This window comes from Lygodium microphyllum, chromosome 10, assembly GCF_053477565.2.
Source record: "Lygodium microphyllum isolate KBCC chromosome 10, Lygodium_microphyllum_v1.1.10, whole genome shotgun sequence".
NCBI classification, from domain to species: domain Eukaryota; kingdom Viridiplantae; phylum Streptophyta; class Polypodiopsida; order Schizaeales; family Lygodiaceae; genus Lygodium; species Lygodium microphyllum.
Window position 1 is genome coordinate 134,674,896 of NC_141144.1, and position 24,461 is coordinate 134,699,356.

General features: G+C 42.3%; 1 protein-coding gene across 1 annotated transcript in view; it reads right to left on the bottom strand.

Annotated features, from left to right (window-relative positions):
- LOC148030590 (uncharacterized) overlaps nt 1-24,461 on the bottom strand; it is a 153,387-nt gene that overhangs the window by 104,082 nt on the left and 24,844 nt on the right. The window contains exons 3-4 of the mRNA XM_087687283.1: nt 12,194-12,367; nt 11,127-11,181 (exon numbers count right to left, since the gene is read on the bottom strand). Coding sequence (XP_087543409.1) covers nt 11,127-11,181; nt 12,194-12,367 — 229 coding nt within the window. The remainder of the gene's footprint in view (nt 1-11,126; nt 11,182-12,193; nt 12,368-24,461) is intronic.

A 24,461-nucleotide genomic window follows, 5' to 3' on the forward strand; every position in this document is an offset into this window, starting at 1 on the left:
ATGTACTCAACTCAATACCAAAATCCCAACATGGGATACGAATGGAAGTACAAAACTGTCAAAGCTATCAATCTCCTCGAAAAGTGTGCCCACGCTGCACAAAACAAGACCCAATCTGCAATTTACAGCAATTCAGTGTTGTACTACTGCATATGCCTCAAAATGCATGCCAAATAATAAATGCAGCAACTCAATGCTGAAAATCCCCATTTTTTACTCCAATTTTCCAAATTTGTCCAAATTTCTCTGCCCAATCTTACATAAGCAGCGTGGTAATACTATTGCAGCACCTGTCCACTACTTTGGGATGTGTGCCATGCAAAAGCCCCAAATATCCACAAAGAAATTCTGAGAAACTAAAGAGATTTTATACTCACAACCTGAAAATCTGATGGAACATCACCCCCTGGTGTGTGTCAACAGCAATCAGCAACTTCAAGGCACCTCATGATGCGTGCAGGATGCAAGAATCATAAAAGCCCCAAATTTCTTGCACAAATCTTGAGGAAATTGCACAATGTCAGCACTTCAGGTGAAGATGTGCGTGTGGGACTTCGATTCGGGCAAAAGCCCCAAACTTATGTCGCTTCAAGATGTGTGCACAAAGGCCAAAGGCATTGGACTTCAAGCATCAATGGACAGTGATGACGGCTGTAAAGGTGGGCAGTGGCAATAGACAGGTACCAGCAGCAGCAGGTAAGTGGCAGTGGCAGTAGGTAGGTGGTGCATTGGCTGAGGCGGCGGACTGGCAAACTGGCAGGTGGTTGCAGTACAGGGTGGACAGGGCAGCACAGCAGCAACGCTGTTCTGGGTAGCGTGCTGAGCAATGGAGAGGCAGCGCTGGTGGCAAATGCACCGCTGATGCAGCACTGGCGGAGGACAGGACAACTGAAGCTGCAACTACAGGGGCAGAGCAAGCTAGTGGGCTGGCGCCTAGCTGGCGAGCGCTAGAAACTGGCTGACAGGCGCTGGCAGGCAACTGAAGGGGTGCAGCTAAGCTGGACAGCTCAGTTCCTCCCCCTCCTCTGTTCTACATGGCAGATCTATTGCTTCTCTTCCTTGGGCTGAGAGCCACGCTGGTGGCTGCATGACCTTAGGCGGAGCATCACCAGCTGACGGTGGCTGAATGGAACCGATGCTGTGAACTGATCTGATACCAAATGTTGGAGAATCCATCAGCTATGGAGGAGAGAAAAACAAGAGAATGAGAGTAGACAGTGTGAGCTGAAACGATAGAGTGTACTTGCTGAACTGAAAAGTGATAGATGAAAAGACAACCCATTTGTAAACCCCTAACTCATCTCAAGTCAACTAACTCTAGAACTAACTCTAAATGTGGTGAATAACTTATCAACTTAGTTGTGTTCACACTACTGACTGAATGACTAAAACATTGGGCACTAACTAGGGCACACGTAGGCAGGCACACACAGGGGTACTAGCAAGCACACAAGGGCGCATGCAGGCAAGTGCTGGCGGGGGGAGCACCGAGCAGCAATGGCAAAGGAGGAGGAAGAAGGACGAGGACGAGGATGAAGACAAGAAGAGAGGGTGAGGGGGCAAGAGAGCACATAGGGAGGGGGGAGAGAGAGAAAAAGAAGAGGACAGATATAGGGAGGGGTGAGTGGGTTACAAGGAGAGAGAGGGCAAGAGAGGAGAGAGATTTTTTTTAATTAAAATATTTACAAAAATGAAAAGTGTAGGAATCGATTAGGCACGAAGATCGAGGCAGACTGTCGTATGCGCTGTGAGAGAGAGAGAGAGAGAGAGAACGAAAGCAAGCAGTGTAGAGTGTGAGCACGTTTTTGGTAGAATGACGAGTGTACCACTTTAGGTTTTTAGATATATATATATATATATATATATATATATATATATATATATATATATGTATATATATGCAAGTACAATGTGCTAAGGGTGTGTTTACACCCGTGCACATATAAAAGGCACAATGGCCCTTTATTCCCAACAACCTCCCACCTAAAGGCAATGTACCTTAAGAGGAGAAAAGAATCAACTAAGTCTAATTATATACAAAGCTGAAATAAATATATCTATCCAACTCCCATCATCTGTCGACAATGAGCAAACCGCTCTGCTGGAAGACCCTTTGTGAGAAGGTCTGCAGGATTATCATCTATGTGCACTTTGACCAGCTCAATGCTCTTGTTGTCAAGTACATCTCTAATGAAGTGGTACTTCACCTGTATGTGCTTTGTCTTTGCATGAAAGATAGGATTCCGTGCTAGCATAATAGCACTCTGACTATCACAATGGAGAACAGGTAACTCTGTGATGCCAAGCTCTCCCACTAGACGTGAAAGCCATAAAGCCTCCTTGCATGCCTCAATGGCAACCACATACTCTACCTCTATAGTAGACAATGCAACACACTTTTGTAGCCTGGAGATCCAAGAGACTGCTCCTCCAGTGAAAGTAAACACATACCCAGAAGTGGATTCCTACAGTCCGCATGACCAGCATAGTCTGCATCCGTAAAGCCAACAACAGATGCCTTCTGCTTTCCAAAGCAGATACACAACTCCTTTGTACCTTTGAGGTATCTCATAATACCTTTCACTGCATCCCAATGCTACTTGCTAGGGTTTGTCATGTATCTCCTAACCACTCCCACTGCAAAGGCAATGTTAGGACGTGTAGCAACCATAGCATACATCAAACTGCCAACAGCTGAAGCATATGGTATTTTGGCCATTTCAACCTTCTCATCATCAGATGTAGGGTTGTCCTCTGCACTAAGTTTCACATATGGAGGCAATGGAACCCCAATGGTTTTCCCCCCCTCCATATTGAAACGCTGCAAAACTTTGGAGATATACTCTTACTAAGATAGATAGAGTAAGCCTTTCGATCTTTCTCTGAGTATTCGCATGCCAAGAATGTGATTTGCATCACCAAGATCCTTCATGTCAAGCTGCCATGAAGACTTTGCTTCAGTGAGTCCAAGGCATGAGTATCCATTCCAGCAATCAGCATGTCATCAACATACAAAACCAAGATAATTAGGTTGCCATCTGCTGTCTTCTTGGTGTACAAGCATTGATCCACTTGACTTCTATGAAAGCCTTGGGATTGTATGAATGTATCAAACTTATGATACCATTCTCTTAGTGCTTGTTTCAGCCCATACAAACTCATTTTGAGTTTACATACCATTTTTTCCTTCCCTTGTTTAACAAACCCTTCAAGCTGCTGCATATATATGTTTTCATGCAAATCACCATGTAAAAACGCAATCTTTACATCCATTTCTATGAGCTCCATATCCTCAACTGCAACCAAGCCCAAAATGGTTCTCAATGTAGTCATCTTGACTACAGGAGAGAAAATCTCATCAAAGTCAATTCCATGCTCCTGCTTGTACCCTTTTGCAATCAATTTTGCTTTAGGAATCAGAAGTGACCATCTCGTAAACCCATTTGCATGAAAGGGTTTTCTATCCTTTAGGCAACTGCACCAAGTCCCAAGTGCCATTTTTTTCAAGAGATTCCATCTCTGACAGCATGGCTTTATACCATTTCTTGCTGTCATGTCTATCCATTGCTTCCTTGAAGCAAGACGGTTCACCACAGTCTGTCAACATGACATAATCAACCACATTAATTGCACCAGGAACAAACCTGTCAAGTTGTCTAGTAGCCCTAGACGATCTCCTAACCCAATGATCATTGTTTGCTGGCTGTTCCTGCAAATTTCCATTTTCAGCATGTTGTCCTAGCATTTCAGCCTACAAATCAGCATTAACAGCTTGTTGTCCTGGTTGTTCCTGCACATGTAATGGCTCATTTTCATGGAAAATAGCTAGCTGATCATTTCCAGCATCAATTCCTGCATTTACAAATTTATTTACAGCAGGTATTTGCTGCTGTACAGCGGACACATTTTGCTATCCAAAAGGTATTTCTTCCCGGAATACAACCCTACGGACCTCCTCAGCCTTTTCGGGCTGTTTGTGTATGCAATCTTCCCGGAAGATAACGTCATTGCTGCGTACTACTTTCCTTTTCTCGGGATCCCACAATTTATACCCCATTTCACCCTTGTCACTATATCCTAGGAAAATGCATTTACAAGACTTTGGCTCAAGTTTGCTGCATTTTTCTTTACGAATGTGCACAAAAAGCCTCGCAACCAAACACTTTCAGATGAGCATATGAAAGTGGCTTGCCCGACCACGCTTCTTGGGGAACTCCCCCCCCAAAGACCTGTTTGGTGACCGATTAATCAAGTGAACGGCTATCATAACAGCCTCTGCCCAAAAACCATGGGGTAATGCAGCATGAGACAGCATCGTACGGACCTTATCTTGTATGGTGCAATTCATACGCTCTACAACTTCATTTTGGGGGGGCGGATTATGAGGGGCAATGAGCTCCCTCTTCATCCCTTTGCTGTCACAAAATGCCTGAAAGGCCTTGGACACATATTCCCCACTATTGTCAGAGCGAAGACACTTAAGTGTCTTATCTGTCTGATTTTCAGCCAATGCCAAGAATTTTTTAAACTTATCAAGCACTTCATCCTTCCTACGAACAGGGTAAACCCATACTTTCCGTGTAACATCATCGACAAAGGTGACAAAATATTTCTCTCTCCCTAAAGATAATCCTGGCATTTGACATACATCCAAATGTACTAACTCTAGAGGAGAAGATTTCAAAGAAATAGATTTTTTATGTGACGTCTGTGCATGTTTGCCATAAATGCAATGATCACAATGCTCAAAATCAGCATAACAAAGACAAGGCAAGTAACCCAAACGAAAAAGCACTTTCATTCCTGTTTGACTTATGTGTCCCAACCGGCCATGCCACAAAGAAACGCTTGCCTGCTCGGTCACGGCAACAACATGGTCACGCATACTAAATACATGAAGTGGATACAAAGTATCACTCTTGCAACCTCTGGCAATAACCCTAGATCCCTTACAGATCTTCCATTTTCCATCACCAAAGGTAGTATGAAAACCATCATCATCTAGCTACCCTATGCTAATCAAGCTCTTCTTTAGCTAAGATACATGCCATACATGCTGAAGTGTAAAGACAGAGCCATGCTGAAACTCTAACTGTACGCTGCCAATACTTGCAATCTCACATGCATAGTTGTCCCCAAGATGGACAACACCATGTTGACCCCCTGTATAGGCGGAAAACCACTCATGATGAGGGGTGACATGAAAGGAAGCACCTGAATCAAGAATCCAGGTATGCATGTCATCATCTGTATCTGCAAGTAAAACATATGAACCAAAATGTGAAGAGACAAAGAGTACATCACTCCCATTGTCACTGTCATAAGTGACTACATTCATCTCTTCAATTTTTACACTGCTCTTCTTAGGCTGACTGTCCTTTTTCTCTTCCTTGCTATCATCTGTCTTCTTGCCTTTTCCTTTCTCTTTCTTCCATTTGTAGCAGTCACGTTTAAAGTGACCCTTCTTGCCACAATGATGGCATTCAACATCTTTGCCACTTGATTTATTGCGTCCCTTGCCATCATATTTGCTCTTTTGCTGTGATTTGCCCCTAATATGCAGAGCACTGGAAGACTTACTGGATGCATTGTTCTACCGATTCATCTCTTCCATAAGTAGAGCATTCTCTATATCAGCATACAAAAGGATCACATTAGAATTATTCATAGCAATCCTGAATGTATCCCAACTCTCTGGTAGAGTGCAAAGCAAGAAAGTAGCCTTAAATTCCTCGTCAATCATGAACTTCAAGGCAACCAGCTGGCTGAAAATGGAGTTAAACTCGCTCAAGTGAGTAGACATTGCCGTACCTTCTTTCATACGCAAATCCATAAGCTTTTTCAGCCAATACACTTTGCTTGCAGCACTCTTCTGTGCATACAGTTCTTCCAGTCTAGTCCATATAGCATATGCAAAATCCAAACCTTCAATGTTGAAGAGCAAGGCATCAGAAATCGATAGCTCTATGGTTGAGCGTGCAAGCTCCCGTCTTGATCCATGTCCGCAGGCTTTGCCCCTTTGGTTTTGATCGGCTTTGCCTACTTCTTTTATAACAGGATATTGTAGCACTGTTTTTGCCACATTGCAAAATTATGTGCGCCTTCAAGCTTCTTTATGCATCAGATTACTGCTGTCATTACTGCCAGCCATAATTTTCAGCCCAAATGTGACCAAAAAACCAGCAAATGCAAGCCCAAACTGTCACCCAAATGACCAAGGTACAAACAGGTACCAATCAGCAATAAATGACCACGCAGAAGTACAGATTTCAGATCTGCAATTAAATTTTCAGAAGCACCAAACCATGTGCTACATCATTATCCAATTGATTACACTTGTTCCAAGGGCATGTGCATCACATTACATGAGAAATCCCAAAATTTCAGCTGCAACTTTTGTTGTACATGTACCCACGGGCACAAAATTTGACACAAACGGTCAAAAGCCCCAATTTTTTGTGCTTAAAGCGTCAAACATGCATCTGCATTTCCTCTATCATACATAGGACTGTCCAATTTTGCCAAAATAAAGCAATTTCAGCAAAACCCCAAAATTTTACCGAGTGTTGATGTCCAAATTGCACGGAATTCAACCTGCATGTACATAAAATGACCAAATGCTGCACAAATTTTGCCCAAACTGCAAAAACCCAAAGTTGCACGGGGTCCAATGTGCATCAATGTCGAGAAATTGGGTAAATTTCAGCCCAATTTGCACATGTACATTAAAAGCCCCAAATGTTGGGGACAAAATGTCACAAATTCCTACAATTTCTGAGACAAATTTGCTTGTCCTGCATCAAATTCCCCAAATCTGGGAAAAGCCCCAAATTTTGTGGGTCAAATGTTGAAAATTTTCACTCAGATGAGCAAAATTTCAACAATTTTGGCGAAATCCCCAATTCAAATGCGCAGAATGTCTGCAATTCCGACGCAAATGCCTCAATTTTTCACAAACAGTGCTCAATCTGGCGAAGCCCCAACTTTTTGGGCCAAAATTTCACAAATTTGACCTTTTGTGCTTTTTTGGGCCAAAATTGCACAAATTTGACCTTTTGTGCTTGTACGCGCGAACCCTCATCAAGAAAGTGGTAGAATCTGATTTTTTTTTCTTTTAAAAAAAATAGAAACGTGACCCGTGCAAGTCACCGACGGGACGTCGCTTGTGCCTACCTCCACAGACCACCGTCGCACGACTGCTGCCTCGTTCTTCGCCAGCTGTCGCTTGGTCGCTGTGCAGCGTGCCAACTGCTCCCATTGTCGCCTGTTACACAGCAATTACTCTCCATAGCCTTTCCGCTCGCCATCCTGCCACGAGCCTTATCGCACAGCTAGAGCTTAGCCCTGTCACACTCTCCAGAGCCTGTCCGCTTTCTGCAACTCACAACTGTGATTCTCCTACTCGCCTTTGAGCTGTCTCTTGCTAGCTCTGGTCTTCTACCTCAGCCTGACGATCATCTGCATCACCTTACGCTCTAATACCAGTTTGTAGGAATTAATTAGGCACGAAAATCGAGGCAGACTGTCGTATGCGTAGTGACACAGAGAGAGAGAGAGAGAGAGAGAGAGAGAGAGAGAGAAAGCAAGCAATGCAGAGTGTGAGCACATCTTTGGTACAATGATGAGTGTACCACTTTAGGTTTTTAGATAGATATATATATGCAAGTGCAATGTGCTAAGGGTGTGTTCACACCCGTGCACATATAAAAGGCACGATGGCCTTTTATTCCCAACAAAAAGAAGTAAAAGAAAAAGAAGAGGAGAGAGAAGGAGATGGGAGGGAGGGAAGGCGATGACTAGGGAAAAGGAGAGAGAAAAATTGAAGGTGGGTGAGTTGTTTTCTTTATCCCCATAGAGTTGGCAAATTCTAACAGATCTATCTCCTCACCTCCTCTTGTCCATAGGTCGAATCTTGGATACGGTAGGAGCAAGTTTCCAATGCAAAGGCAAGCGCCTCTAGTCTAAGTAGCAAGCTCCAATGAACCATCTCGCCTGTGGAAGGCAGGGTTCCTCCAAGCATCTCACATGCCCACTCCAAGAAGGAAAACCTCCCATGCCTCCTACTCCTCTGTCATGCCCTAGAACTCTCTATTGTGGCTCACTAATCCTCTAAGGTCTCTAGATTATTGTAGTCATCTCCAATACTCCAAGAGTCAACCAAAGCGAGATCTACTACAACCTCCATCCAGAAAGTGATGCGTGCGTAAACCTCTATAGGAGGATAGATGTTAAGGACCCCAAGATTAGAGTCCCCCACATCAAGCCTAACCCATAGTATCCTTTGTGCCACAATCATCCCATGGTCACACACACAACCCAACAAACTCAAACCAATAGAAGTGCAAACTCCACTCCTACCATAAGCACCGATGGAGTGCTCCCAATAGGTGTGCATTCTCCCTAGGAGTACATTCCCCACCCTGCTAGCCTAGGCAAGAGAAAGCTTGTACTCCTGAAAAAGTAAGATATTAATCCGTTCCGCGAGGGATGGCTATAGCTCTTGCCTAACAATCAACTTCCTGGGACCACACACCCCACTATAGTGGAGGTTGTTCACAATCTAGGATGCAAGGTGTAAACTCATGGATAGGGCTAAACACCTCCTGTTCGGCATGGATGAAGCTTAGGAGAAAGGGAAGCTGTGAGGCTTACGCATTCACTTTCCCATAGGCCTAGAGGGTGAACTCCATCCCCCCACGGTAGACATGTGGCGTACAAAGGGGGTAATAGACACTCACAATTGCACAAGGGAATCCATGAGCCAAGATGAGAAACAAGAATCTGTCATCTCATAGAATCACGCAGCCTCAGCAAGTGGCCATTGCTTCTCGAAGATGATGCTAAGGTGCAAGACTTCAGCCCCGCGCCAGTAGTTGATGTCCATCCGACATCCGGCCATTGTTGTGCTAGTAGTGCTAGTCCTGCCTCTCCCAACCACTAAGAGACATGGTTTGGTACCTGGTCCCTCACAACTTCATCCACCAGAGATGTCAACCAGGCTCCTGAGTGAGAGGACTGAAGGAAGAGAGCATAGTTCAGCCATCTCGTAATGCAAGTAGGTGGGCTTTGCCACCTCTTGATTTGCAGGCCACAAAGATCCTCACCTCTAGGGGAAGCAGAAACTCTGCCTATCTTGCTACTCTCATGTATGACCATAGGTAACAACGGAAGGTATGGACAAGAGCTCTCAAGATGATATTCCACATCACAATAGAGACCATGGTCGCAACCTAGGAGTTTGTAGCTTGGGTCACAAACAGAGAACCCGGCATATGGCTAATAGAACATTTAGAGAAGCCTTTCTTTCATCATCGTAGGATAGCATCTGAGTAGTGTGAGAGTGTGCAATGGAAAGGAAAGTGAACAAGGAGTGAATAAAGAAGGAGATTAAGAAAACCTAGTAGAAAGAAAAAACAAACCAACAAAAGACAAAATGATACAAGGCCATAATATACAGCCCCAACACACAGCTTAGAGCATCACTGTGAGCGCTAGACAGAGGTAGGAGGATGAAATAGAAGACCAAGGAGGTTGGATGAATGATCAAGTGATGAACGTGGAGTGAAGGAGCATACTATAAATAGCCAAATTGATGCCAAAACTACCACACTAGCTGTCCAGGCCCAAAATATAACTCCCCTAGTCAGCACACAATTGTCAAGCTATCCACCCTACCACAAATGAAACGCAGTGGTGTGACCTCCACCTAAAGTGTCTAGGACTAATAAAATGATAGATAAATGCAATATCAGAGCTCCAAATGTCCTCATGTGACTCAAATTGAGACTCATAAGCAAGAGAATCAAATATGACACACATGACTACTAATAGTAGGATCCCCATTCTAAATCACTCACATGCACAATGGACCCATGGACACCATCACAAATGGGAGCTGATTGCTAATATGATAACCTGGTACATCTAGTCTGCAAGGTGCAAACATGCTATAGACCTTCAGGATGTATCCACAGCGGAGATTCTTTCAAGGATTTGGACATACATCATCTGCACTCTCTGCAACAGATGGGAGCGTATGCAAGGTGGTTTTGAGAAGAAGAAGAAGAAGAAGAAGAAGAAGAAGAAGAAGAAGAGAGGCCTTCACGCGGACCTAGAACTCAAGCACCTTTTTCATACAACCCCTCAAATGGCCTGGTATTATAGCCTACCACGTTGGTTGTTCACACAACAATTGTATTTCTAATATACTTAGCTACTCTCTACAAAGTTCCTTGTGCTTTGTATTTTATCTCAGGAGATTTTCTTTGAGTGTTATTAATAGAATTTTCTTCCCTTAGGAAAAAAAAAAGTGAGGATAAAGCACCAAGTGAAAGAGAACTGAAGGAAGTACTAGACATAATATAGAAGATGAAGTGGAAGAAACATGAAACTTACAACAAGAACAAGAAGATGAGTTATAGGAACCCTTATCAAAACAAAATGCTTTAACAACATTGAAAGTAGATGAGAACTCAAATAAAGCTGATATATCAGGCCAACACATTTGGTCCAAACATGCTACAAGTCTGACTTAGTGGTCTAACATCAGTACTGGCTTCAGGTGTTAAAATTTGCATGCACACAAAATTGTCTAATGCATTTCATCAGTAGCAACTTCTTGATCAGGTGGTGAAGCAAATAAAAAGTCCAAGCTTAAATGTCAAGATTGTTACATAAGATGCCACAACATTGACCTAGTTTTAACCTCGCATTGGCTTACGAAATTTTATTTGAAAATGCATCAAACTGTGAAATTTCTTTCAAAAAGTTTTATTACTGCAATTTCTTGGTTAGGTGGTGATATTTTAAAAAGGCCAAAACAAAAGAAACGTTTTACCACCTAATCAAGGAGTTGCTAGAGGTAAAACAAAAGACAAGCTCCTTTTGTTTTCTCTGAGCATATTTCTGTCCAAAGAGTAAGGTGCAGTAGAGTTGGCCTTTTTATCATATTAGCTCTATAAAGTTGGCCTTTTACCATACATAACTCCATGATATTAGCTTTCTGAACACACAATTAAGTTTGCACAACTCTAATGAAGAATTAAAAGTGAGATTTTAGAATGTAACAGCAAGCCTCGCTGCTTTCTTCATAGCATGAACGTAAAATATGAAAAATATTGCAATACCAATCCAAAAACTTCTTGGCTTCGAAGCAAACTCTAGCATCTTCAACCAGTTGACCTTTCAAAAAAATAAGATATTGCATATGACAACTTAGAATTGGGTTGTATTGAAACTGAATAACTAACAAGAACAACACATTGTGAAGGGCAAGAAGCAACATGAATATAAAGATTAACCCTAATCTTGTAAGTGAGCCACAATAGGGGTTTTGAGCCACTTAGGTGACTTGGGGCTCATTTCAATATAGCCAAACAACTCCTTATGTTTTAGACGTAGATGAGACTTAGGAACTGTGGTTAGACGAGATAGTGAAAATTTGGGTAATGCATTAATTCCACATCTATAAAAATATACCTTTTAAAACACACACAAATCACCTTTTTTTTAAATTCTATAAATAACACCTTGGAGAAGATTCCCATGAGTTAAGATAGGAAAGTCAGAGTACCCTATTAAAAGCAGCTAAATACATCACAAAAACATGAGTTGTGTTAACAACCAATCTGGTAGGCTATAATGTGAAACCATTTGAGAGGCAGTAGGAAAACAGGAGCCTGAGACCCATGTCTGCAAGAACCTCTTCTCCTCATCCTTGCAGTTTCCAGAGCTGCCATGTATCCTCTCCTACAGTCCAATCTCTTGCAGAGAGTCCCTGTCCAAGTCCTCAAAACAGTCCCTGCTGTGAATACCAGACCTTCAAGTGGAGATCCTACTCAAATGCTGTCCAATGATAAGGAAAGAAAGGTTCCCCCAAACATCTTCGTAACCACATGGGTGGCATCTGTGCTCATACTGCCAGGGAAGCACACTTTCTCCAAGAGCATCAGATATAAAGGCTCTTCACAGACTCAATCTGACTCTTTCTTTATGATAGCTTTAAGTCTAGACAGATAATTTGTATCATTTGAAAAACTGAACATTGTACATGAATAAACAATCACAGCTTTCCTTGTAAATCATCAGAATGTGTCTAACTCCCTCCCCTTATCGAGTAGATCTGTGTATTAAGTGAAAATTCAATTTGATACATATCTAATATGAACAATGCCACACTTGAGAGGAGGCTCACCAATTCTTCATAAGAGGTTGTGGCCAACAAATAAGTATGGAATAATGCCTTTCCAATATAATACGGAGATAACCTTATACAAAAGATGTAACGTCTAGATTGCTCATCAAATTTCTGTTCCCAAATTGTGCATTCATCAACAGGTATAAATCCGGCAGGTCCTTTTGAATAGTCCTGTGAATTACACTGGTTAGAAGCTGAAATTAGGAATATTCTCCTATTTCAGACATAGATGTGTTATCATATAGCTCATTCAAGAACTAGTAAACAGCCGACAGGCAGTAAACATGAGATATTTAGGATCTAATGGTGGTCAGACTCATCCTTGGAATGTCAGGAATCCATCGTGCTTGAAAACATGCACTTATGTACAGCTTGAGGAAAAAATGCAAGTTGGAAAACAGGCATCTGTGACTATAAAACAAAATGAATTGGTAGAAACTGTGAGAGATGACTGTACACTAGAGCAATCTTAAGCAATAGCTTGGAAATGGGGCAGCACCCATTTTCAAGAATACAGTGCACGATGTCAAGATATATTATTGGCTACCTCCTGTAGCTTTTACAAGACCCTTTTCGGCTTTATGGCATGCATTGGATACTTTAAACTGTTTCACACCATATTGTTTTGTTTTTTTTCCAGAAAAAGGTGAAATTTCTATTAATACACCTTAGAACAAAGTGTCCCAAGGCCAAAAAACCAACTACAAATCAGCCTTGTAAGGAACTTCCTTATTACAACTTAACAACAGCAGTAAGCAATTATTGCAAAACTGAAAAAATACAAATTTACCTACTAATTTTTGGACAATGGACACCAGGTTGGCCCCAAAACTAGCACCCCTTTCAATATTTCTTTAGCTTTATTGAAGTAGAAGTTGATTTACAATGGGATTATCCCAATCCCCTTCACAATCCAAACTCCCCTTGCTGTCCAAAGTGAGTCTTCAATCTGATATGCCCCTTGATTCAGGCAATCAATTGGCCTTCACCCACTTCTAGAAGAGTGAAAATGCCCCAAATTTAATGGCTGGCTGGTCCTCCACCTGATTTTCAGCTGAAAATCACCTTCAGCCCTAATTTTTGTTGTAAAGAAAACTGAAATTCCTCAAATTCCAAGGGTCCAAATGCTGAGATCTTTGAAGCAAGGCTATGAAATGGCTAGGGAATGAAAGAAAATGTTGAGAAGAGAGAAAATTCAGACTTTTGTTATGAGAAATGTCTCAAAAATCAGTCAAATGTAGCTGCTACCCTGTCCCAACAATAATAAATGCTATCTCTTGCACCTAGAGACCCAAGATCTATTGATGCCTTCAACTTAGGATTGTCACCAAGTTGCCTAGGATCTCGTACAGCTATCGGTTACTCTGAATTTGCAAATGCCTATTGGTAGTGGTTAAAACTCAACTCACAATAACTCCTTGAACTCCTCACAATGTGTTTCCGACAAGAATGAATGATTCTCCCTCTCTCTAAGCCTTCCTTTTTTCTCTCCCAACCTTCCCCACATTTTCTCCAACCTCCCTTTGGAAAATTTAACAAGTGGAAGCCTTTCCAAATTAATTTCCAGCATTATCCACATTATTATATCAATTTTCAATCTAAAATTACTGAAAATTAATACAATAATTATTTCAGTACCCAGAAAATAGTTTGACCAGTCAATAATTAAATTGGCTATGCCACTTCATCTCCTAAGTGCCCCTATGCCATTTTTGACCATCAAATCGGCATTAAGTACATCTAATGTCACCAACTGACACTTATGGCCAAATAAATGACTTAGGCCAATAATTGGCATCAAATACCAAATACCACCTAGTATCTGTGCGACATAACTAACTATAACTTTTGCTTTTGACATCCACTAATCCCAAGCTCATTAATTTGCACTAACCTCAGTTGCACCCTACATATGCAACATTTACTTTAAAATATGATTAAAAATTAATCCAAATATTAAGTAAGGCTTGCAAAAATACATGTCCTCATGATAGCCTTCCCCTTAAAATACATGTCCTCATGATACCATCAAAAGCAAAGTATTGCACTAGAATTTCCACAAGCCATCATAGTCAACACAACATTGCACACTACTATTCAACCATTCTATATGCACAACACATGCTGAAAATTACTAGCCAACATAACATAACATAAGACTCACAAAGAATCTCCAAAAAATTTTCAGATTATCGCGCAATAGATCCATTAATCATTAGCTCAATTGATCTAACAAAACTAAACCATAATATGGCATAAACCAAGTATAAACCATGGCTGAAATATTAATGGCATCATAACATACACTGCTATCCATAAAATCAGCTAAATACCACTAAAAATTAATGACCATACATTGAAAAGCAGCATTCAATAATCAGCCCTTGATGATCATGAACTGATGCAAATGTACAGTTTTAGAGCTACACATAATAAACTATACCATATGCATACCAAACAGAGTATCTAGGACATTGAATAATGATCTCCTGGCAAACATACTATCAGCTATAGTACCCCTAAATGTATGTTGAATACATCCGAGATCCATTGCACCTAGACCTATCCATTACTGAGAAGTGGAGGTATTAGCTCCCTCTCGAGCATCAGGTAATACTCTAGACCCTTGCTCTACTGAACATGACTGAGCCCAATCTAAAGTCGGCTCTAATTGGAAAACATCAAGGTAAACCTACAACAACTAAGGATGGTCTATGAAGTCATCCTCTTCCTCAGAGGAGGATTTTCATCTCTCAGCAGAGATATGTCCAAGAGCTCTTGGTTTCTTTTGCGATGGAGGATTGTCGGCCCATTTCTACTCCTATGGATCAAAACTGGAAGGCCACTTCACATTCAGCTTCTCCCTTGGCGGATGCTTCCCGCTATCGTCAGTTGATTGGCTCATTGATTTGGCTCCTCAACACTCGTATTGATCTTTGTTTTGCTATTGGTCTCTTGGCGGGGTTCATGAGTGAACCTCAGACGGTACATTGGCAGGCTGCCCAGAGGATACTTCGGTATTTGAGGGGGACATCTGACTTAGGGATTCATTATCCAGCAGGCACAGGTGGTTCAGCTCTTGTACTTGCCGGTTGGAGCGACTCGGATTGGGCTGGCGATGTGGACCACAGGCGGTCTACTACAGGCTATTGTTTTACCTTGGGTACAGGTGTTATCTCATGGAGTAGCAAGATGCAGCCCACGGTAGCCCTTTCGTCTACTGAGGCGGAGTATCGGGCCGCGTCTTCCACCGCATGTGAGGCTGTGTGGCTTCGGAGATTGTTAGAGGAGCTTGGCTGCCCCTAGACTCGTCCTACTTTGCTGCAATGAGACAATGAGAGTTGCATTGCCTTGGCACGGAATCCTATTTTCCATGCCCGGACGAAGCACATAGAGATCCAGTACCACTTCATCAGAGAGAAGCTTCTGGATGAGACCATCGCTGTGGAGTACTGCAAGATGGAGGACAATCTTGCAGATTTGTTTACGAAGGCACTTCCCCAGGCTCTACTTCGGAGACATGCCAGATCCCTCAGGCTTCTGCCCCGTCCAGGCTTTGAGAGGGGGTGTTAGCGATCAGATTCCCTGGCCGTACAGGCGCCTGGTCGGATTGACCAGTCGAACAGCCACGTGGCAGTCCGACCTGTACTAATCAGTCGGCTGCATTTAATGCAGCCAACCTGCCATTTCTGGGCGCATTCTTGCTGGGTATTTATAGCTGATCTTCTGCACAGTCTTCTACACTTCTGTTTGCAGATTACAGGCTGGAGATCATGCAGACTGCGGCGTACTTCGAGGTGAACAGCAGGTTGCATCGTCGAGGTGGAGACACGCAGTCCCGCGCACTGCGCCCGTGTACATATCTACATATCTTTGTATACAACACACTTCAGCAGATCTTCATCTTCCACTGTCTCTTTCTCTCTCTCTCTTCTCTCTGCGTTCACTCTCTCTCTCAGTCTTGGTCCCACACTTCCGCATCGCTGCACTCTGACAGTCACCCCTACCCTGTATGAAAACAAAAGAGTGATCTCCAATGAGAATCTGCCCCTACAAAGGTTGCAAATGGGCAACACCTACAGAAAAAGGAGTCATATGCCAAGAGGCACCACTGTCAACAATCCACTCTCGGGAGTAGGGCCATCAACACAGCATCAAAAGCCTTCAGTATCGATATGTGAACCACCTCCAAATAGAGAAAACCAACTAATGAGAGAACAGCCACCGTTCTTATCGTTTATAGGCAATCCTTCTTCCAATGACCTATCTTGCCACAGATGTGACAAAAATATTTCTTCTCTTTGTTCTTCTTCGGTTTGTCGTTTTTCTTCCTCTTGTTATCCTTCCCCTTCTTCTTCTTGTTATCCTTCCCCTTCTTCTGAGAGGATTGACTTGCCAATGCCTCCAACTTGGAAGCATTCTACCCTTTAAATTGTTCCTCTTGGTCCAAGACCATAGGAACCAACTCTTCCCACCAAAGAGTTGACTCTTGCCCTGACGCAATCAAGGCACAGTAAAAAGGACCAAACCTAGACGGTAACTATGAAAAAGAGTTATCGCTATGTCTTTGGATGTGATCACTTTTCCTGCATTTGAAGTTGTCATAGTTTGTTCACATAATCCCGCATAGAAGATGACTTGTTGGCATTCAACATCTTCATCTACACCTCCAAAGACACCAGTTTCATAAAGGTCATTTGGTTGTATAATTGATCAAGCTTCAACCATATGTCCCTAGCCACCATCAAGTGCTCAATATGAACAATCACGACTATAGTACATGAAAGGAAGAGAAATGAGCGGATGTGAGCATTCAATTTGTCCCAATACATCTAAGCCTTTGCCAAATCCGCATGATCATCTGTAGAAAGTTTGGACTCATCTCTCGATGCAAGATAGTCAATGGCCTCCATAACAAGCTCCACCAAATCGTAGGACTCCAAGATAGAAAGCATCATAATGTGCCAAATACGTGCCAAACACAGTAGTTCTCGCCACGAGCTTTTGATCTGATGGAAGAGCTAGTAAGATGAGCACCTTCCAATCCATAATCAACTAAAACTCCATGTCAGCCTCAAAAGACATGTTCACCTACTATGCTTGCAAAAATACAAAAGCAGCCCCCTCTGACTATAAAACGCAACTGACTAGGGCTCTTCTCCACTCGTCCTACACCTTTTTCACTCACCAAAGGTGATGAAAAGGTAAAATCAGCAATTGAAGACTCACAATGCAAGCTTCCTCCTTCCCAAACAACAAAAATCCACAGTAGAATCAACAACTTTGCTCCTTTCTTGTACATCCACGCTCGTCTCATCCTTATTCCGATTCATAGCCCTCCCGCTCACCCTCGAATGCTGAAAACAAAGCCTTGTGTCGCGCTGAAAGATCCTCCTTCGGTCCACCCACAATCAATCAATCTTTACACTGCTTTGATACCATGCCAAAGTGCAGCAGTGCGGAAGCGTATGACCGAGACTGAGAGATAGAGTGAACACAAAGAGGAGAGAGAAAGAAAGAGAGAGAAAAAAATAGATCTACAATATGAAGAATGTTGAATAAGGAATGTAGATATGTACACGAGCGCAACGCATATATCTGCATATCTCCACCTCAATGATGTCACCCTGCTATACACCTCAAAGTCTACAACAATCTCTACGAACTCAGCCTAGAAATTTGTGATCAGAAATGTCCAATAGTGTATTGAACATCTACTATTTACAGTAATAAATATGGGCTAGTCAAAATACTTATCAACTTGCCAAATCTACCCGACCTATGCCAGATTTGGCCTTGCACAAAACCTATTGAAAATGGTAAAATCTGCCACAATCTGTAACAAACCTTTTGTATATCAATTATTACCAAGACATCAATGATTCCAAAACAATTTGATCTTCATGTACTTTGAAAGGAAATTTGTATTATTTAAGTATTTCAAGCTGTTCATCTTTCTATTTAAGGGTGGCCAATGGCTAGAATGCCCTATAACTATACTTGGGTTGTCATTGACGAGATGCCCAAGAGAAATTAAAAGTTTTAGTTGAGCAATCAAATTGACCAGAAAACTCAGATGACAAGACTTTTACACTCAGATAGTCACATTGACTAGAAGCCTATACAATGAGTGGTTTCAAAAAGTGAAACTAAATGCTCATGATCGAAAAAACAAACCATGAACCGGTGAACCTATATAATGAAGCACTCCAAAAGCTAAATTTGGTAACTTCTAAAATTTAGGAGATTACTATTTTTGAAAGTTGCTCAAAAGGAAATTTTATTCCCATCAAACGCTCCGGAACTTCACAAGGAACAATTTTGTCTTCAACGGATCTCAAATTCTTAAGCATTTAAGATATTTTTAAAGTAGAAGGTTTGGAAGCTTCTTTCTCTAGAAAAGTGACATGTGGCATCTAGAAGAGGACATGTGTCATTTTGAAGAGACAAGTGTCCCTACACTTATCTTTTTCAACAAACACTTGTTATTTATAGCCTCTACTTTCAACTTTTGAGCACCCTATCCTCACACCTATATATTGAAGGTCTCTCTCTTCATCTCTCGTACTGAAAATTCAGCAGCATGCTTTGTACTCTCCTATCTATTTCTCATCCAAGAAGTGATTAAGAATGCCTAAAAGTATATTGAACATCTGCTATTTACAGCAATAAATGTGAGCCAATCAAAATAGTAATCAACTTGCCAAATCTAGCTGACCTATACCAGATTTGACTCATTGCACAATACCTGCTAAAAATGGCAAATTTTGCCACATCATTTGTAAAAAACCTTTTGTATATCAATTATTACCAAGACATAACAGCTCAATGATTTCAAAACAATTTGATACTCCTGTACTTTCAAAGGCGATTTGTATTATTTAAGTATTTCAAGATATGATTAAATATTCATCTTTCTATTTAAGGATGGCCGATGGCTAGAATGCCCTATAATTATACTTGGGTCGTCATTAACGAGATGCCCAAGAGAAGTTAAAAGTTTTAGTCGAGAGTCAAATTGACCAGAAAACTCAGATGACTAAGACTTTTACACTCAGATAGTCACATTGACTAGAAGCCTATATAATGAGTGGTTTCAGAAAGTGAAACCAAATGCTCATGATCGAAAAAACAAACCATGAACTGGTGAACCTACATAATGAAGCTCTCCAAAAGCTAAATTTGACAACTCCTAAAATTTAGGAGATTACTATTTTTGGAAGTTGCTCAAAAGAAAATTTTGTTTACATCAAAGGCTCCGGAATTTCGCAAGGAACAATTTTGTCTCAGTGGAGATCTCAAATTCTTAACCATTTGAGATATTTTTAGAATAGAAGGTTTGGAAGCTTTTTCCTCCAAAAAAGTGACATGTGGTATCTAGAAGATGACGTGTGTCATTTTGAAGAGACAAGTGTCCCTACACTTGTCATTTTCAGCAAGCAATTGTTACTTATAGCCTCTACTTTCCACTTTTGAGCACCGAAGCCCCACACCTATATATTGGAGGTCTCTCTCTTTATTTGAAAGAAGCTCTCATGTTGAAATTTCAGCCGCATGCTTTATACTCTCCTATCTATCTCTCATCCAAGAAACACTTTCTACTTAGCTTGATCAAATTCAAGCACCAAAGAATAGAATCAACTTTGCTGCCCGATGTTTGCAAAAATTAGAATTTCAAAACCCCAATTTTCAAAATTGCAACAAATCAGTCCTTTTGTATATGGTTTAGACACTTGGTGCCCATGGTTTTGTTTCAATAAACTGTTACAAAGCGGGGGGGGAGGGGGGGTTACCCTCTCAATGTGGTGTCAACTCTTTTCACAGGAAGGAAATAGAGAAGCTCCAGAGATAGAGGAGCTCCACTACCTGGCACTTGGATACCTCTACTATTGTATGCACATGACATTGTATTGATAGTTGACTCTCCAGAGGGTCTACAAAGACACTTGGATGCACTACACTCCTATACTTTGGACAGTGGGCTTTCAATGAACCTTGGTAAAACCAAGGGGATGGTATTTAATACTACACCACAATGGGTCAGGAGATCAGCACCTAGATTTACATATGGATCTCAGGAGCTGGAGTATGTGGATTCTTATACATACCTGGGAGTCTTATTTACAGGACCCACCTTTTCTATGCGAGAGGCAACAGACACTAGACTAACTCGCAGATACACAAAACTAGGTGGTTTGGAGAGGATGTGCTCATAGGTGCAATTCCAAGAACCCCGCACCAAGCTATGGCTCTTCGATACTCTGGTCACATCCACACTACTTTATGGAGTACAGATATGGGGGCCTAGTCTTGACCACCGTAGCAGATCATAGCACACTTATGACGAATGGAGGTCGATGGAGAAACCCCTAGTGTCTATGATATCCAGGATGATCAGATGTAAGGCCTCAGTGCCACATGAGATCATCAAAGACGAGCTAGCAACTACACTAATTGTGGTAGAGGCTCTCACCCAATCAGTCGCATACAAACATAGCCTATGGGACTTACCGAGACACAGATATACACGGTTGGTCCCCTTGAGTCCTCTAGGCAGCTTGCCAGAGAGGGTGATACTTCATGTTGGTATGCACAGAAGTCGGCATGGTTTGAGTTTAATGCCTTTAGCATGGACAAGTTACCTCCCTTCCAGTACTCCCTTGATGCACCATCTCTTGATTTGAGCAGGTTGGAGATTCACAAGATCATCAGGATGGATCTTACCCAGTTGGATATCAGGCGGACATGGTTGATGCCAGGGCAGGAGCTAGAGACAAAGATGGCTTTCTACCGTAAGCATTTCCTTCATACTGCAGATGATGGATTTATTGTTTGCCCGAGATACATGGACACCCACCTTTCCCATGGGATCAGATGTACTATTGGCCAATTACGCACCTCCTCACATCAGCTAGAGATTGAGACTGGCAGATATAGATCCATCCCACCAGAGGAGTGTATATGCCAGATATGCCAATTAGAGCCAAAGACAGAGGAGCATTATATCTGCTGCTGCCCAACGTATTATGAGGTCCGTGGTCGTTTCCACTCTCTCTTTAGAGACGGATTTGGACCACTATCCAAAGTCATGAAGTTTACCAATCAACGATGCCTTGGCTTCTTTCTTCTTGAGATACAACGGCTTCGTGACATGTGCCTCAGGAGTACAACTGCTCTAGGACACTGAGACCCCTCACAAAGGCAGCTCACAGACTTTTTTGCAAAGGAGACTCAGAAGACTTCAATACAGTTACAGCAACAGTCCACACGAGAGCCTCTCTCACCACCACAGTCCACACACAGACAAGGAGTACTAATTGATCCAGCCGTTCAGCTTAGCCGATCCACACGTCCTAGGCCTCGACACGGACACCAATGATACATTCATAGGCAGATACAGGGGTTTATTGCTTGGGCTAGAGCTAGGCCCTCCATACCCACATGGAATTGTACCATTTGGAGCTCATTGTTACTAGATAGAGCTCTATGTTTTACACATAGCCATAGTTAGTTTCTTTTCTTATTTTGCTTTGTGCTACATATTTTGCCCAGACAGTTGTACCATCATACACATGATTGTAACTCATAGTCTCATAGGTCATTTTGGCCTTTTGTAGACGTTAATATATCATTTTATTTCATTTCTCTCTCTCTCTATCTTCTAATTTTTCATGGTGATAATTGATCAAGTTGGTTAAGTTCAAAGTATTGTCATTCTTGTCAGATGGGAGAGGATCGAGGTGCAGCTGAAGTGCAGTAGACAGTGTGAGAGTGAGAGACAGAGTTGAGCACGACACCCAATGCAATAGTACTGAATAGAGTGTAAGCTGAAAGTACAAATGATTACCCTTATACCTTAGAGTTATAAGGGGCTGTTCACACCCGAACACAGTAAGTGCCCGTAAGTGTGCACCACAAGCACATACAAAATAGTACACATAATCTGGGGGAAAAAACCTCTCCTACCGAGAGTAAAAAGTGCCCCAGTGTCCTAGTGATCACCCGCACACTCCCATATGAGCGTAGGCGTAAGTAAGGCGTGTGAGATACCCAACAAACCCCCCTGGAGTGAAGAGTGATCAAGTGTACAAGGATCATCCGCCACCAAAGGGCGTCAAATTCAAAGCATCGCGAAATGCTTCAAATTTGTCTCGTGGAAGAGCTTTGGTGAAGATGTCTGCCACATTGCTGGTGGTAGGACAGTAGACAAGGCTGATATCACCTGCATGTAGCCTCTCTCTGACAAAGTGGTAGTGAATCTCTATGTGTTTCGTGCGAGCATGAAACACAGGGTTCCGTGCCACTGCAATGGCACTCTGACTGTCAGTATATAAAGGAGTAGGCTCCGTAACAGATACATCCAAATCAGCAAGTAAACGTCTAAGCCATACGCACTCAACTGCAGTAGTGAAGGCTGCCTTGTACTCAGCTTCACATGACGACGTGGCAACAGTGGATTGTTTCTTGCTAAGCCAAGAAATGCATGACGAGCCAAGAAAGAAACAATTGCCACTAGTGGAGTGACGAGTATCAAAATCACCAGCCCAATCAGAGTCACTGTAAGCATGTAACTGCAGTGGTCCCCCCTTGGCATAAAGCAATCCAAGAGCTCTAGTACCCTGCAAGTAACGAAACACACGCTTCACAGCTTGCCAATGCGACATACGAGGCTGATGCATGTACCTGCTCAAAACTGAAACGGCAAACTGTATGTCTGGCCGAGTGTGGCATAGATAGATGAGACATCCCACTGCTGGAGCATAAGTATGGATATCAAACAAATCACTGTCATCATGTAATGACAGTTTGAGCCCAGGTTCCATGGGTGTACAAACTGGCTTGCAATCCTGTAAGCCAAACTTCTCAAGAAGTTGCCCAATGTACCTTGACTGACATAATCCAATGCCTCTAGCATCATGTACAAACTGGATGCCCAAGTAATAGTGCAAAATACCCACGTCAGACATGTCAAAAGTTTGCTGTAAATTATTTTTGAATGCTGAAATCTGATCAGCACGTGTTCCAGTGAGCAAAAGGTCGTCTACATATAGACACAAAATCAGCATGGATCCCCCCTCTTTATGTACATAAAGGGTAGACTCAGATGGGCTGTTTACAAACCCCTGACTAAGCAAGAAGGCATCTATCTTTGCGTACCAAGCTCGTGGAGCTTGTTTCAAACCATATAGAGCTTTTTTCAGCTTGCATACTAAATTTTCTGAGCCTTCAACTGCAAAACCAATGGGCTGTTGTACATACACTTCTTCCTGAAGTTCCCCATGTAAGAATGCAGTCTTTATATCCAGCTGATGCACTTTCCGACCAAAATGTGCAGCCAAGGCAATCATAGACCGAATGGTCGTCATACGGGAGGTAGGAGCAAAGGTCTCCTCATAGTCAATGCCCTTTTTCTGTCCGTAGCCTTTAGCTACCAGCCGTGCCTTGTATTTATCTATGGATCCATCTGCATTCCTTTTCAATTTGTAGACCCATTTCGTACCAATCGCACGCTTGCCAACTGGCAAAGACACCAAATCCCAAGTATGATTCTTATGAATAGAATCCAATTCAGCTTGCATGGCTGCCATCCAATGCACACTATGTCGTGCATCCTCAAAACATTCAGGCTCCTCATTATCATGAGTACATGCTGCCATAACAAACTCCATGGAATGTGCTGAATCATGCAGTCGAGTTTGCCTTCGAGTACGACCAGCCAAGGGTGTTTCCAAATGACTATCTCTCATAGTCTGCGTGTACCATCTAGGCACCTGTCTTGCTTCCTGACTGTGTACAAGTTCCTGCTGAATTTCAGTTTCAGCAATGTGCTGATTTACTGCATGTTCCATAGGAGCAGCTGGCTGAACATTAGGTTCATTTGCTGAAGTACCAGCTGAATCACCAAATGTGATGGGCAGCAGCCCTTCAAAGACATCACGGGCAGCCTGATATGTATCAAAACCAGCCAAGGATAATTCTGATTTTTCATCAAATACAACATCCCTGCTGACAAAAACCTTCTTGGTCACGGGATCATAGAGTCTGTAGCCTTTGCTTTCGCTGCTATATCCCATAAAGATGCATTTTACAGCCTTGTTGTCCAACTTCTTTCGAAGTACCTGTGGAATATGGGCATATGCAAGACACCCAAAAGTACGGAAGTGGCCAACAGAAGGTTTGCGGCTGTGCCAAGCCTCAAAAGGTGTGACGGTTTTCAAGGCCTTGGTAGGGCATCTGTTCAAAATGTGGCAAGCGCACATGACGG